Source organism: Prionailurus bengalensis, chromosome B2, assembly GCF_016509475.1.
Source record: "Prionailurus bengalensis isolate Pbe53 chromosome B2, Fcat_Pben_1.1_paternal_pri, whole genome shotgun sequence".
NCBI lineage: Eukaryota > Metazoa > Chordata > Mammalia > Carnivora > Felidae > Prionailurus > Prionailurus bengalensis.
Window position 1 is genome coordinate 33,930,561 of NC_057349.1, and position 13,771 is coordinate 33,944,331.

The 13,771-nt window shown below is 47.5% G+C and overlaps 1 protein-coding gene across 1 annotated transcript; it reads left to right on the forward strand.

The window, feature by feature from the left end:
- The first annotated feature begins 8,311 nt into the window (after positions 1–8,311).
- Positions 8,312–10,377, forward strand: CLPSL2 (colipase like 2). The gene is made up of 3 exons (XM_043592963.1): positions 8,312–8,420; positions 9,075–9,197; positions 10,282–10,377. Exons 1-3 carry the CDS (start codon positions 8,322–8,324, stop codon positions 10,375–10,377), a joined length of 318 nt encoding a protein of 105 aa, XP_043448898.1. The 5' UTR covers positions 8,312–8,321.
- The last annotated feature ends 3,394 nt before the right edge of the window (positions 10,378–13,771 follow it).

Sequence of the window (13,771 nt, forward strand, 5' to 3'; positions counted from 1 at the left end):
GAAGCCTGATGATGAAGTGCCTACCATAGAGCAGGTGTCACTAAATGTTTGTTGAGTGAATGAATCAATGGGCAAATGGAGATTGCTGAGATGTTCACAATGAGTTGGGCAGTCAGACCAGCTGGACTCAACAGAGTGGTAGAGTAATTGACGCGGACCACAAGTGGGTGGTGAAATCAATTTGGTGGATTCTTTTTTTTCTTTTAATTTTTTTTAAAATTTTACATCCAAATTAGTTAGCATATAGTGCAACAATGATGTCAGGAGTAGATTCCTTAATGCCCCTTACCCATTTAGCCCATCCCCCCTCCCACTGGTTACCCCTCCAGTAACCCTCAGTTTGTTCTCCATATTTATGAGTCTCTTCTGTTTTGTTCCCCTCCCTGTTTTCATATTATTTTTGTTTCCCTTCACTTATGTTCATCTGTTTTGTCTCTTAAAGTCCTCATATGAGTGAAGTCATATGATTTGTGTCTTTCTCTGACTGACTAATTTCTCTTAGCGTAATACCCTCCAGTTCCATCCACATAGTTGCAAGTGGCAAGATTTCATTCTTTTTGATTGCCGAGGAATGTTCCATTGTATGTATATATATATATATATATATATATATATATACACCACATCTTCTTTATCCATTCATCCATCGATGGACATTTGGGCTCTTTCCATACTTTGGCCATTGTTGATAGTGCTGCTTTAAACATGGGGGCACATGTGTCCCTTGGAAACAGTACACCTGTATCCCTTGGATAAATGCCTAGTGGTGTAACTGCTGGGTCATAGGGTAGTTCTATTTTTAATTTTTTGAGGACCCTCCATACCGTTTTCCAGAGTGGCTGCACCAGCTTGCATTCCCACCAATAATGCAAAAGAGATCCTCTTTCTCCGCATCCTCGCCAACATCTGTTGTTGCCTGAGTTGTTAATGTTGGCCATTCTGACAGGTGTAAGGTGGTATCTCATTGTGGTATTGATTTCTATTTCCCTGATGATGAGTGATGCTGGGCATTTTTTCACATGTCGGTTGGCCATCTGGATGTCTTCTTTGGAGAAGTGTCTATTCATGTCTTTTTCCCATTTCTTCACTGGATTATTTGTTTTTTGGGTGTTGAGTTTGATAAGTTCTTTGTAGATTTTGGATTTGGATACTAACTCTTTATCTGATATGTCGTTTGCAAATATCTTCTCCCATTCTGTCGGTGGCCTTTTAGTTTTGCTGATTGTTTCCTTCACTGTGCAGAAGCTTTTGATTTTGATGAGGTCCCAGTAGTTCATTTTTGCTTTTGTTTCCTTTGCCTCTGGAGACATGTTGAGTAAGAAGTTGCTGCAGCCAAGATCACAGAGGTTTTTGCCTGCTTTCTCCTCGAGGATTTTGATGGCTTCCTGTCTTACATTTAGGTATTTCATCCATTTTGAGTTTATTTTTGTGTATGGTACAAGAAAGTGGTCCAGGTTCATTCTTCTGCATGTCGCTGTCAAGTTTTCCTGGCACTACTTGCTGAAGAGACTGTCTTTATTCCATTGGATATTCTTTCCTGCTTTGTCAAAGATTAGTTGCCATACGTTTTTGGGTCCATTTCTGGGTTCTCTATTCTGTTCCATTGATCTGAGTGTCTGTTCTTGTGCCAGTACCATACTGTCTTGATGATTACAGCTTTGTGGTATAGCTTGAAGTCCGGGATTGTGATGCCTCCTGCTTTGGTTTTCTTTTTCAAGATTGCTTTGGCTATTCGGGGTCTTTTCTGGTTCCATACAAAATTTAGGATTATTTGCTCTAGCTCTGTGAAGAATGCTGGTGTTATTTTGATAGGGCTTGCACTGAATCTATAGATTGCTTTGGGTAGCATCGACATTTTAACAATATTTGTTCTTCCTATCCAGGAGCATGGAATCTTTTTCCATTTTTTTGTATCATCTTCAATTTCTTTCATCAGCTTTCTATAGTTTTCAGCATATAGATTTTTCACCTCTTTTGTTAGATTTATTCCTAGGTATTTTATGGGTTTTGGTGCAATTGTAAATGGGATCAATTCCTTGATTTCTTTTTCTGTTGCTTCACTGTTGGTGAATACGAATGCAACCAATTTCTGTGCGTTGATTTTATATCCTGCAACTTTGCTGAATTCATGAATCAGTTCTAGCTGTTTTTGGTGGAATCTTTTGGGTTTTTCATATAGAGTATCATGTCATCTGCAAAGAGTGAAAGTTTGACTTCCTCCTGGCCCATTTGGATGCCTTTTATTTCTTTGCATTGTCTGATTGCTGAGGCTAAGACTTCCAATACTATGTCGAATAACAGTGGTGACAGTGGACATCCCTGTCTTGTTCCTGACCTTAGGGGGAAAGCTCTCAGTTTTTCCCCATTGAGGATGGGGATTAGCGTTGGGTTGTTCATATATGGCTTTTATAATTTTGAGGCACGATTCTTCTATCCCTAGCTTCTTGAGGGTTTTTATCAAGAAAGGATGCTGTATTTTGTGAAATGCTTTCTCTGCATCTATTGAGAGGATCATATGGTTCTTGTCCTTTATTGATGTGATGCATCATGTTAATTGTTTTGCAGATTCAATTTGGTGGATTCTAATCAACATTTTTTTTTAAATTTTTTTTTTCAATGTTTATTTATTTTTGGGACAGAGAGAGACAGAGCATGAACGGGGGAGGGGCAGAGAGAGAGGGAGACACAGAATCGGAAACAGGCTCCAGGCTCTGAGCCATCAGCCCAGAGCCTGACGCAGGGCTCGAACTCATGGACCGCGAGATCGTGACCTGGTTGAAGTCGGACGCTTAACCAACTGCGCCACCCAGGCGCCCCTAATCAACATTTTTAAAAGATGGAATAGAATAAACAATCTTAGAACAGATCATATATAGTAAATGTAAGTATTATTTGTGAAACTTCAGTTCCATACACATATACACACATTATACATGCGTATACACACACACACACACACACACACACACACATTTGCAATGGTGATAATCCAAATATTCAACCACCAGCATAACACAGACATCAGCCAATTGGAATGGATGCTAAGAATATCTACTGGTTGTCTGAATACCAATATAAAGTGTATCTCTTTTAGTTGAAAAAAAAAGTGATTGAAATTCATGGTCTGTGGATTGTAGCTTAAGGTTTTGGGGGGGATGGGAGGCCATGGGCACATGTTTCTGAATATCCTTCCTTTGGCATTGCCCCTGGTTAAAGGATCATGTCTATGACTCATTCCTAGTCCCGGGGGGAACCTTTCCTGAATCTAGAGCAATCCTCATGTGTCACAACTTGGGGTATTCTCCATACCTGTGTTTCTGCCTGCCAACATCCATCCCCATTCCCCAGGAACCAGCAATCTCCCATCTCCCCGTTGCCACCACCAGCACAGTTTTCCATTTAGGAGCCATCTCAACTGGGGTTACCTTCATGGCCTCCAAGTTTCCCAAAGCACTGACTGTCCTGACAGCATTCTGTTTTTTCCACAAGCAGAGAGCTTGTCCTCACTGTGCTCTGCTCACTCTTACCTCCAAATCTTTGCTCACTCTGGACCCCCGCTTGGAAAGTCTTTATTCTCTGCTTGCCTGAGTCCTAGTCTCCCTTCAAGGCTTTGAAAAAGAGCACTACCCCCTTCTGCTGGCATCCAGGGCTGTCCTAGGTGTTCTATGTATGACCGTGGTGTCTCCACCCCTTCACCTCCAAATATTCCCCACTGCTTGTCTTCTCTAGGAAGCTTTGGCTATGCTGTCTTCAGGTCTCAAACTCTTTCAGGCACCTACTTGTTCATCGTTCTCCCCAGATTACCCTGAGAGCCCCCTCAGGGATGAATTGAGTAAGAGACAATTTCCACTACATCAGTTTTCTCCAGAATTTTATTTTGGACCTCATAGACTGATAAAACTTCCAAAAAACCTTGGGGACTGACAGAATTTGTGTATATATATTCACAACATGTATTCAACTACTACGACATGGAAAACTGAAGAGGCATATGTCACTCTTGGCTGAGGCATTTAAGTGTCCGTGTGTTTCCTCCATCTTTCTCTTCCACCTTGTATCATAAAAACACCAAAAAAAGGAGGAAGGACATGATTTCAGAACACAGACTCATTCTTTAAATTAAATATATTTATTTTTAACAAAAGCCCTACATTACTCTTATTTTCATCATTTTGCTGTAGACCAGTGAGAACATTGTCATGGAAACCATCAGAAAGATGCAGGAAAGAAGAAAGATACTGGAGGATGTCAGAGGAGGGAAATGAAGGGACAGGGAAAGGGGACAGGGGGAGATTATGGAGGTCCACCAGCAAGGTGTCTCCCTGCTCTGGACAGACTTCCATTCTCATCATACAAGACTGGGGTGGCCATGTTTGGGCCCTGGCCAATGGGCAGGGCCGTGGCCGCACTCGAAGGTCAGGTGGCTCAGCAACCACTCCCACACCCCAGCTCTGAACACCCTGGTGATCTGGCTCCCACCCCTCTTCATACTGCACGGGTGTCCTGGACTTGTGCCTTTGACCAGCGCCAGCTGGATTTGGGAGACAAGCCATTGGTATAGAAGAAAGAGTGCAGGGCTTGGAGTCTAGAGCCCAGGGTTTAGGCCTGGCTCTACTGAGTCACTTGTGGAAGTCCCTTCCTTCTCTGGTCCTCAGTTTCCTCACTTTAAAATGAAAGTTCTGGGACGCCTGGGTGGCTCAGTCAGTTAAGTGTCCGACTCTTGATTTGGGCTCAGGTCATGATCCCAGGGTCATGAGATCAATCCTTGTGTCAGGTTCTGCTCTGTTAGTGCAGAGCCTGCTTGGGATTCTCTCTCTCTGCCCTTCCATTGCTCACGCACATGCACATGTACTCTTTCTCTCAAAATAAACTTAAAAAAAAAAAAAAGAAGTTTCTGAACCAGTCTTAAATAATTTCTGAGGAAAACTGTGGCCCTATGTCTTAAAATTTTTTTTAAGCCATGCACATAGAATTCCAGGGGCTCCACCATCCTCTCAGGGCCTTCAATAAACTTCCCAGGGGCCCTTGGACCCCAGATCAAGAACCCCAAATTGCCAATCCTGATACACAGCTTCTGGCCTCTTGCCTCCAAAACTGCCCTTTCCTGGGCAGTTAACAGTATTTTTCCAATTATCTAGCATTCACAAGGGCACAACCAGATACCACAGGGAAGGAGGGAACTCTGTGCAAAGAATTATTATTGCCTGGGGATCCCCTCTAGTTCACAGTGGAGCTGGGAGATGTGGCGAGCTTCATGGTAACTAGCTGACCAAAGCAGAAGAACAAGGGTCTGAAGAGAGTGAGAGACCATGACTGCTGGAGAGAGAGGACACCTTGATGACAGGAATCCCTTTATGGGAACAAAGACTTCTGGCCACCCAAGGCAGTACAGGACAATTGTAAGAGCTTGGGCTCAATAGCTAGAATGCCCTGGGTTTACATCTGGCTCCGTGACTTAATTGTGTTATTTGGGCACAGATTTGGGAATCTTTGGGTTCCTCATCTGTAAAATGGGGATAAGAGGTAGCAGAAATGACTGAATACACTAAATATTCCAGGATTCCCTTGAATTTCCCCCCCCCTTCCCTTGAAGAAGGTTGAGGTCATGTGACTAGTTCTGGCCAATGGTCACTGAGTGGAAGAGGCATATGTCACTCTTGCTGAGGCATTTAAGTGTCCTTATACTTCCTCCATCTTTCTCTTCCACCTTCCAGAATGACCCCAGAAGCCAATCTTCCAGATAGTGTAGTTACAAGATGGAAGAAAGGTCTTCTGTCCCATATCAGACTTCACACGAGTGGTAAATAAAACATTATTGTGCCAAGCCACCAAAATTTCAGGAGTTCTCTGTTGTGACAGCTAGTGTTAATTGCCCTGACAAATATAGGGCTAATTGAGACAGTGGATCCAAAACTTTGAGTGCCATGGAAGCTGTTATTCTTAGAGAAAAGAGTTAAGGCCCCTATATTAGTCAGCTCAGCTGCCGTAACAAAATATCCTAGACTGGGTAGCTTAAATGACAGAGATGTATTTCTCACAGTTCTGAAAACCAGAAGCCCCAGATCACAGTGTCAGCATAGTTGGGTTCTGGTGAGGGCTCTTTTCTTGGCTTGGAGATGGCTGCATTTTTTGCTGTGTCCTCATATGACAGAGACAAAGAGACAGCAACTGCTCTGGTGTCTTTTCTCCTTCTTCTCCTTCTCCTTCTCTGTCTAAAGTAATCTCTGTGCCAAACGTGGGTCTTGAACTCGTGACCCTGAGATCAAGAGTAGCATGCTCTACCAAGTGAGCCAGCCGAGTACTGCTCTGGTGTCTCTTCTTATGAGGACACTAATCTCCTCAGGAGGGACCCCTCATGACCTCATCTAAACCTAACCACCTCCCAAAGTCCCCATCTCTACATATATTATCCCACTGGGGGTCAGGGCTTCAACATATGAGTTTGGGAGGAGGCATAATTACATCTTTAGCACCCCCTACCAAGCCAGGGCTTCTCATACCACTGGCCCTTTTAAAAAATTTTTTAACGTTTGTTTATTTTTGAGAGACAGAGAGAGACAGAGTATGAGTGGGGGAGGGGCAGAGAGGGGGAAGACACAGAATCCAAAGCAGGCTCCAGTCTCTGAGCTGTCAGCAAGCACAGAGCCCAACTTGGGGCTTGAACTCGTGAACCTTGAGATCGCGACCTGAGCTGAAGTCTGACGTTTAACTGACTGAGCCACCCAGGCGCCCTTCATATCTCTTCTTTTTTTTTAAATGTTTACTTTTGAGAGAGAGAGAGAGAAATAGAGAGAAAGAGAGAGAGCGCGCAAGTGGCTTGGGGCAGACACGGAGAGGGAGACACAGTCTGAAACAGGTTCCAGGCTCTGAGTTGTCAGCGCAGAGCCTAACATGGGGCTCCAACTCAGGAAGAGTGAGATCGTGACCTGAAACGAAGTCAGACACTTAACTGACTGAGCCACCCAGGTGCCCCTCATATAGCTTCTTAAGAGCAAATTTTTAGGGGCACCTGGGTGGCTCAGTTAAACAACCAACTCTAGGGGCGCCTGGGTGGCGCAGTCGGTTAAGCGTCCGACTTCAGCCAGGTCACGATCTCGCGGTCCGGGAGTTCGAGCCCCGCGTCAGGCTCTGGGCTGATGGCTCAGAGCCTGGAGCCTGTTTCCGATTCTGTGTCTCCCTCTCTCTCTGCCCCTCCCCCGTTCATGCTCTGTCTCTCTCTGTCCCAAAAATAAATAAACGTTGAAAAAAAAAATTAAAAAAAAAACAAAAAAACAACCAACTCTTGATTTCAGCTCATGACCTCTCAGTTTGTTGCAGTTTGTGGGTTCAAGCCCCAGGTTGGGCTCCATGAAGGCATCTCAGAGCTTGCTTGGGATTCTCTCTCTGCCCCTCCCTCTCTCTCTGCCCCTTACCCCACCCCTCCCACAATAAATAAATTTCTTTAAAAAGAGCAAATTTTTAAAAAGAGAAGCAGGCAAGGGTGGGGTCAAGTGGGAGTTTCATGGAGAGGGCCATCCCGAGGAAGGCTCACCTCCCTGGAAACTCCACTGATTGCTACAAGCAGCTCTCCCTTAGCCCCCCTCTTCTTTCTGTGTCTTCCTCTCTCCTCCCTTCCATTTTGTCCCCCATGCCCTGACTTTCATACAATTCACAGACAAATTCTGAGACAACTCATTAGGACTGCACAAGTCCTAGGTCTTGGAGGCCATCTTGTCTTACCTCCTGATTCTTACAGATGAGAACACTGGACCTGGAGAGGGTGTGAGAAGCAGAAGGGGGCGGGGAGTACTGGCTTCTTCAAAAGGTAAGGGGTGGGGGACAATTTGGGGCACCAAGGACAGAGAGAGAAAGAGAGAGACTATTAAGAAGGAACCTATTTTCAAAGAAGAAGAAGAAGAAGAAGAAGAAGAAGAAGAAAGCTATTTTCGTTTTAGTATATCAACTTTGTATAATTTTTCCAAAAATTTTATTTCACAGTTTTTTTTTCTTTTGTTTTTTTCAGTTTGGAAGTAATGCATATGGAGGCCCCTAGAGCCCCTAATATCTACAATCCAGCCTGTCCAAGGCTTGAATCCGGGTGTCACCGAATACCTTACAGTGCTCCCTAGGACCTGGGAGGCTCCTCTGCCGTGCTAGAAAGGGCTTCGGGCCCTTCTGCCTCAGCTCCTAAGCAGCCTGTGACCATTAACTTCACCGCCCTCCACCCCTAGGCTAGGGCGGGGCCCTGCGGCGCCAGGTCACATGCTAGGCACAGGGTTTTCCCCCCCATCCCGCCCCCACCCCGTGGCTCCTCAAGAGTCCGACCTGAGCCTCCAAGCTCCATGCTCAGGCCCATGGCCACAGCCTTCTTGCTCCTCATGGGGGTCCTGCTCCCTTACCAGGGCGAGTTCTGGCCCTTTAACAAGAAGAAGTTCATGAAGGTGAGCCAAAGAACGTCTGGAACCTTCCACTACAGTAGAGGGTGGTGGCGGTGGCATCATAGGCCAGCCAGGAGGCATCAGTTGGGTTTGGAGACAGAAGTGGGGGGTGGGGGTGGATACCACCCCAAAATGGAGACTTGTTCCCAGGGCTGGAAGCTTGATGTGTCTGCGGAAGGGTGTCAAAGCCCCACTTCACCTCCCTGTGGCCCCTGAGGTCAAAGAAAGTGGTCTTCTGACCAGCATCCTGCCCTCTCTCCCCTGAGCCCACTTGTCCAGCCAGCCACGCCTCAGCAACCTGCCCTAATTCCTCCTTCCCCTCTCCTAAGCACAATGACTGTTCCTTCCCTTCCCCATCTTTCACTCCCTCCCTTTCTTCTCACCTCCCCCTGACAAAGCGTGATCTGGGAGTATATGCTCCCCCAGCACTGGGGGAGGGAGGCCCAGGAAAGGAGAGGCAGAGGGAGAGGTACCAGTCCCCCTTCCTCTCCTGCTCCTCTGAGTGCTGCTGGAGTGGGTGTAGAGGGGGTGGCACCTGGTGGTGATCATCTCCCGGCTTCCCTTCATGGCCCCCGGGGGCCTTGGCAAGGCACCAGGAATCCCCCCTCACTTTCCCACACAGTGAGAGGGCTGGTGACACAAGAGTTGTCCTCACAGATGAATGGGGCTGAGTGCTCCCACCACTCTGAGTGTGTCAGTGACTGCTGCCTGATGGACCTGAACAACAGGGGTGCTCTCTGTGCCCCCAAGGCCAGAGTAGCCAGGCTGTGCTTGCCCCAGGTGAGCCTCTGGGCTGGGGCGGCCCCCTCTGGCCGGAAGGGTGGGGAAGGTTAACAAAACCCAGGTGGCTGCCGCTGCTTCTTCGAGCTCTGCTTGGAGTGCCTTTTCCCCTTCCTCCACCCGGCAAGCTCCTACTGGTCCTGCAGTACACCTTCAGCCACCTCCTCTGAGAAGCCTTCTCTGCTTGGAGCTCCCATGAGCTCATACCCTGGGCACAGCGTGGGTCTCCCTGGTTTGCCGTGTTTTCCGTCTGCCTCCACCACTGGCCGGAGCTCTTCAAGGGCTGGTCGAGCCCTTACCCACCCTGGGCTTAGTATCTGCCCATAGTAGGTGTTCAACGAATGTTTGTTGAATGAGTATTCCCTACCCTAACATCACTGCGGCCAAGTAGATGGGAGAAGACCTTTTCCCTACTGATCGCCACCTCCTTGCCACAATGACCTCATTTTTGGAGAGGGGCAAAGCACTGCAGCGGCAGGACCGTAGCTTTGGAGTTGGGCCTGAGATTAAATCCTGAGTTTTTCAAGCCCTGTCTTTGCCTCCTCAGCCAGGTCACTTCTGCTCTCTCAGCCTTAGTTTCCTCATCCGTAAAATGGGGCTAAAGTAACAACCTCACCAGGTCATCTCGGCAACCACAGTGTTCACTGGAGCTGGGTTATGAGCTGGTGGAAATGCAAAATGTGCAGGACGTCATGTTACTGCTCCTCTCTTCTTGTCGGGCCCCGGGCCCAGAGCTCTCTAGGGAGAATGGGCTGGCCTCCATGTCCCTGTCTGGGGAGCTGCCGGTGCTGTAAGGAACCGGTCAGGCCCCTGACTCAACAGCTGAGGTGGCCAGAGGGTCTTTTCTTTATGGGCCCTTGTTCTGTTTTATTTAGTTCTCACATCACCCTGTGAGGTGGGTTACTATTATTATCCCCCTTGGACAGATGAGGAAACTGAAACCAAGAAGCTCATTAACTTGTCTATGGTCCCAACGCTGCAGGGGGCTGCTCACCCCTTCACTTACTCCTGCTCCCCAAGCTGTTTAAACTCCTTTCTCCCCTTTACCTTGGTGACCCCCAACCCTTGTTCCCATCTCCCGCAGACCAAGGGAAGCATCAACATCATATGCCCCTGCCAGTGGGGCTTGAAGTGCATCTCCAAGGACCCGACCTGTTCCCGCCGGTGCCATTTGATTTAGAAAAAGATGCAGGCTGGTCACGGCCACCCCTCCCTCCCTGGGGACCACGGGCCTGGAGAGTCCCCATCTTGCTCAAAGTCCAGCTCCTGAGACATTAAAGTCACTTCCTGACTCTGGCTTCTGTTGCACTTCCTGGGAGGGGAAATCTGGTAGGGATTGTTCCAGTCTGGGGCAGGAAGGTTTGGCCCTATCTGGACAGTGGAACTGCAGGAAGGGAACAGGGTAGGGGTAGGTGAGCCAAGAGGCTGGGTCCCGGAAGGGCCGAGTCTTGGGATGGAGGGCTGGATGGGAAGAGTGGGGTTGAAGAATACAGCGGGAGACTATGTGTTGGGGTGCCCATGGGTGGGTGTGTGATAGGAAGGACTGGAAGGGAGTATTGAAATGCCTTCCAAGGGCGGAGGTCGTTGAGCGAGTGTTGATGAGAATGTATGTGAAGGCACAAAAATGTTCGTGCCTGGTGGTGAGAAAGGGACCTGGTACACAGAGGTCTCTCTCCATTCTCAGATATTATCAGTTCCATCGTATGGATAAAGAAACTGAGGCTCCGAGAGCTACATGACTTGCCCAAGGTCACATCATGGGGGGATCAGTTAGGACTCTTCCTGCTGCAAGTATCTAAAACAACCCAAACTGGTCTGGATGATCAGGAAATTCATTGGAAATCTCGCGGCTGGCGTGCCTCAGGTCTGGCTGAATCCAGCAGCTCCATGGCCCTCAGGACGGATTCCTTCTCAGTAGCCACATACGTTCCCGGTGTCACCCAACAGTGACAGCTGAGACTTCTTGAGCACTGATGTTCCACACACTGTACAAAGTGCTTTCTTATCTATATTAGCTTATTTTATTGTTACCACAAGTTTAGCGTAGGTACCCTAATTATCTTTATTTTACAAATAGGGGTGTGCCTGGCTGGCTCAGTTGGAAGAACATGCGACTCTTCCTCTCAGGGTCATGAGTTCGAGTCCCACGTTGGGTATAGAGATGACTAAATATATATATTTATATATATATATAAATCTACTTTACAAATAGGGTGTGTTGAATACCCTTCTCAGGAGTTCAGAGTAAGGGGTGGAGCTGGGATTTGAACCCAGGCTGTCTTGCTCCCAAGGGCAGGCTCTTAACCACAAATCCACACCACCCCTTCCAGAGAAAGGAAACGTCTCTGTCTCCCCCTCCTCAGCCAACATCCTAAGACTGATTCTGACTGGATTGGCTTAGCGTGCAGCTCATCCTTGAACCAATCTGCTGTTAGGCAGCTCTTGCGTGAGCTGCACCTTGACTGGGCTGCGTACTCTCTGGCTTAACCATAGGAAGGGGAGCTCATGACCCTCAACTTCCCAGCAAGCTTTGCGGTAAAGCCCAGATGAGTCACTGGGGAAACACCACACAATTGTCCACAGTTCTCCGGAGAGGACCTACCTATATATCTGGGACCAAGTCATGGCTTTCTTTTCTTCAGGAGGTGAACATGGCAAAATTTTCATGAATATTGATGATAAAAAAAAAAAACCCAGGAAAATGATGCAGTTCCTCCCAGAGTCTGCTTACTGCAAACATGGACAACATGCTATCCCTAAGCTTGATGATAAGCTTTATGGCAGGTGCGACTCCTCCCTTTAAGACCCCCTATGATAGAGCCCCCTGAAGCCAGACTCGAGGAGTGGGAGGGGTGCAGAATGGGGAAGAGTTAGAAGCATACTGACTCCTCCCGGCCTGGTGGGTGTGGAGGGCAGGTGTGCCAGTTATTTGCCTGTGCGCCTTCCTACTGCTCGCTCTTTATCCCTGGGGACTACATCTCCCAGCCTCCCTTGTCCTCTGGCATCTAGGACGGGCTGAAGATGAGAGGGCAGGAGAAGGAGCCATTGCCCCTCTTCCCGCCTCCCCCAGCCCCACACCTGCCGCAGGTGGGGTCCTCCTGGCAGCAGTCCTCCCGTGTCCTTTGGGACAGCCACCCCTCCCCCACCTCCGGCAGTCCCCAGGGACTTCAGTCACTGTGTTTCTCCTGCCATGGGGCATCGGTGTCTTCCTGTTGCTGTTAATCTCCTGGTGGCCTTGACATCCTGCTGGGTTTCTCAGCTCCTCCATCCCCTATGTGACTGGCTCCCTATCTTTTTGTTTGGTTGTTTGTGAATGTTTATTTATTTATTTATTTATTTATTTTTGAAAGAGTGCCAGCAGGGCAGAGGGGGACAGAGGATCTGAAGCGGGCTCTGCGCTGACAGCAGAGAGCCCGATGCAGGGCTCAAACTCAGGAACCGTGAGATCATAAGCTGAGCTGAAGTCAGACACTCAACCAACTGAGCCACCCAGGCGTCCCACCATTTCCCTATCTTCAATTGTCCCTGTTTCAAATACCTAGGCTGGTTTCTGTCTTCCTGACTGAGCATCGACAGGCAGAGAAGGAAACCTTCCGAGTGGAGGCAAAGCTGATTCTAGAACACCAAACCCTCCTTAAATAGGTGGGATTCACTCAAAACACCGTTGCTTTAGAAAGCAAGCTGAGGTTGGTAGTGACTTATGAAAGATTGTGTGAATATTTCTACTTTGGAAAAAATTAAAACCAGTAAAGACTGAATACATCAAATCAAAATCGTGCCAGTGACATTTCATGTTGCTTTAAATTAGGCATACTGGGTGAGCCCCTATACATTCCCATTTGCCATGTTTAAGAACACTTACTGATCTTGCCTGCCAAAAACTCATTGCATCCTTTCTTTCCGTGACCCTGGATTTCCTTTCAGGAAACCACCCCTCCCGTTCCCAGTCCATGAGGTTGCATGGGCTCCATTCACAACAGAACACTAAATCCGACACAGATTGGTTCAGCAGGTGGCCATGAGGCTGGTTCTTGCCTTTATGGATGGGTTTGAAGATGGACTCATGACCCAGTTTGATCCAATCAGAATGAAGGCTAGAATTTCTCCGAGAGTTACTGAGACGAAATGCTTTCTCTTCCACTGAACTTGAACGTGGGAGACAGTACTCTGTGGTTATCGGCAGCCATCTTATTAACCATGTGGACTCAGAATGAAGCCAACGCAGAGAGTTGAGCCAGGTGGCAGTGGCTTCATTTTAGCTCCTGCGACAAGCTGTGCCTCCAACCAGGTAGCTCTACCCCTGGGATTTTACAGAACAAAACCTAATAAACTCACTTTTTTTTTCCTTAACCACTTTAGGTTGGGTTTCTATCACTTGCAACCAAGTAAGTCCTGACTGATTCCTTGTCTCTTGAAGATGAGAAGCTTTTCAGAACCTCCCTTTCTTGCTGTGGTAATAAATACTTACACTTGTTTCTTTGTTCCTTTATGGGAATTAATATGCAGATTCAGAGGCATTGGTTTTCTGCATTTGGACGTTCAAGAATGAATATGTTCTGGGGCACCTGGGTGGC

Coding starts and splice junctions, on each gene's coding strand:
- CLPSL2 (XM_043592963.1), top strand. CDS start 8,322: ATGCTCAGGCCCATGGCCACAGCCTTCTTGCTCCTCATGGGGGTCCTG. Junction 8,421..9,074: donor ACAAGAAGAAGTTCATGAAG/GTGAGCCAAAGA, acceptor TTGTCCTCACAG/ATGAATGGGGCTGAGTGCTC. Junction 9,198..10,281: donor CCAGGCTGTGCTTGCCCCAG/GTGAGCCTCTGG, acceptor CATCTCCCGCAG/ACCAAGGGAAGCATCAACAT.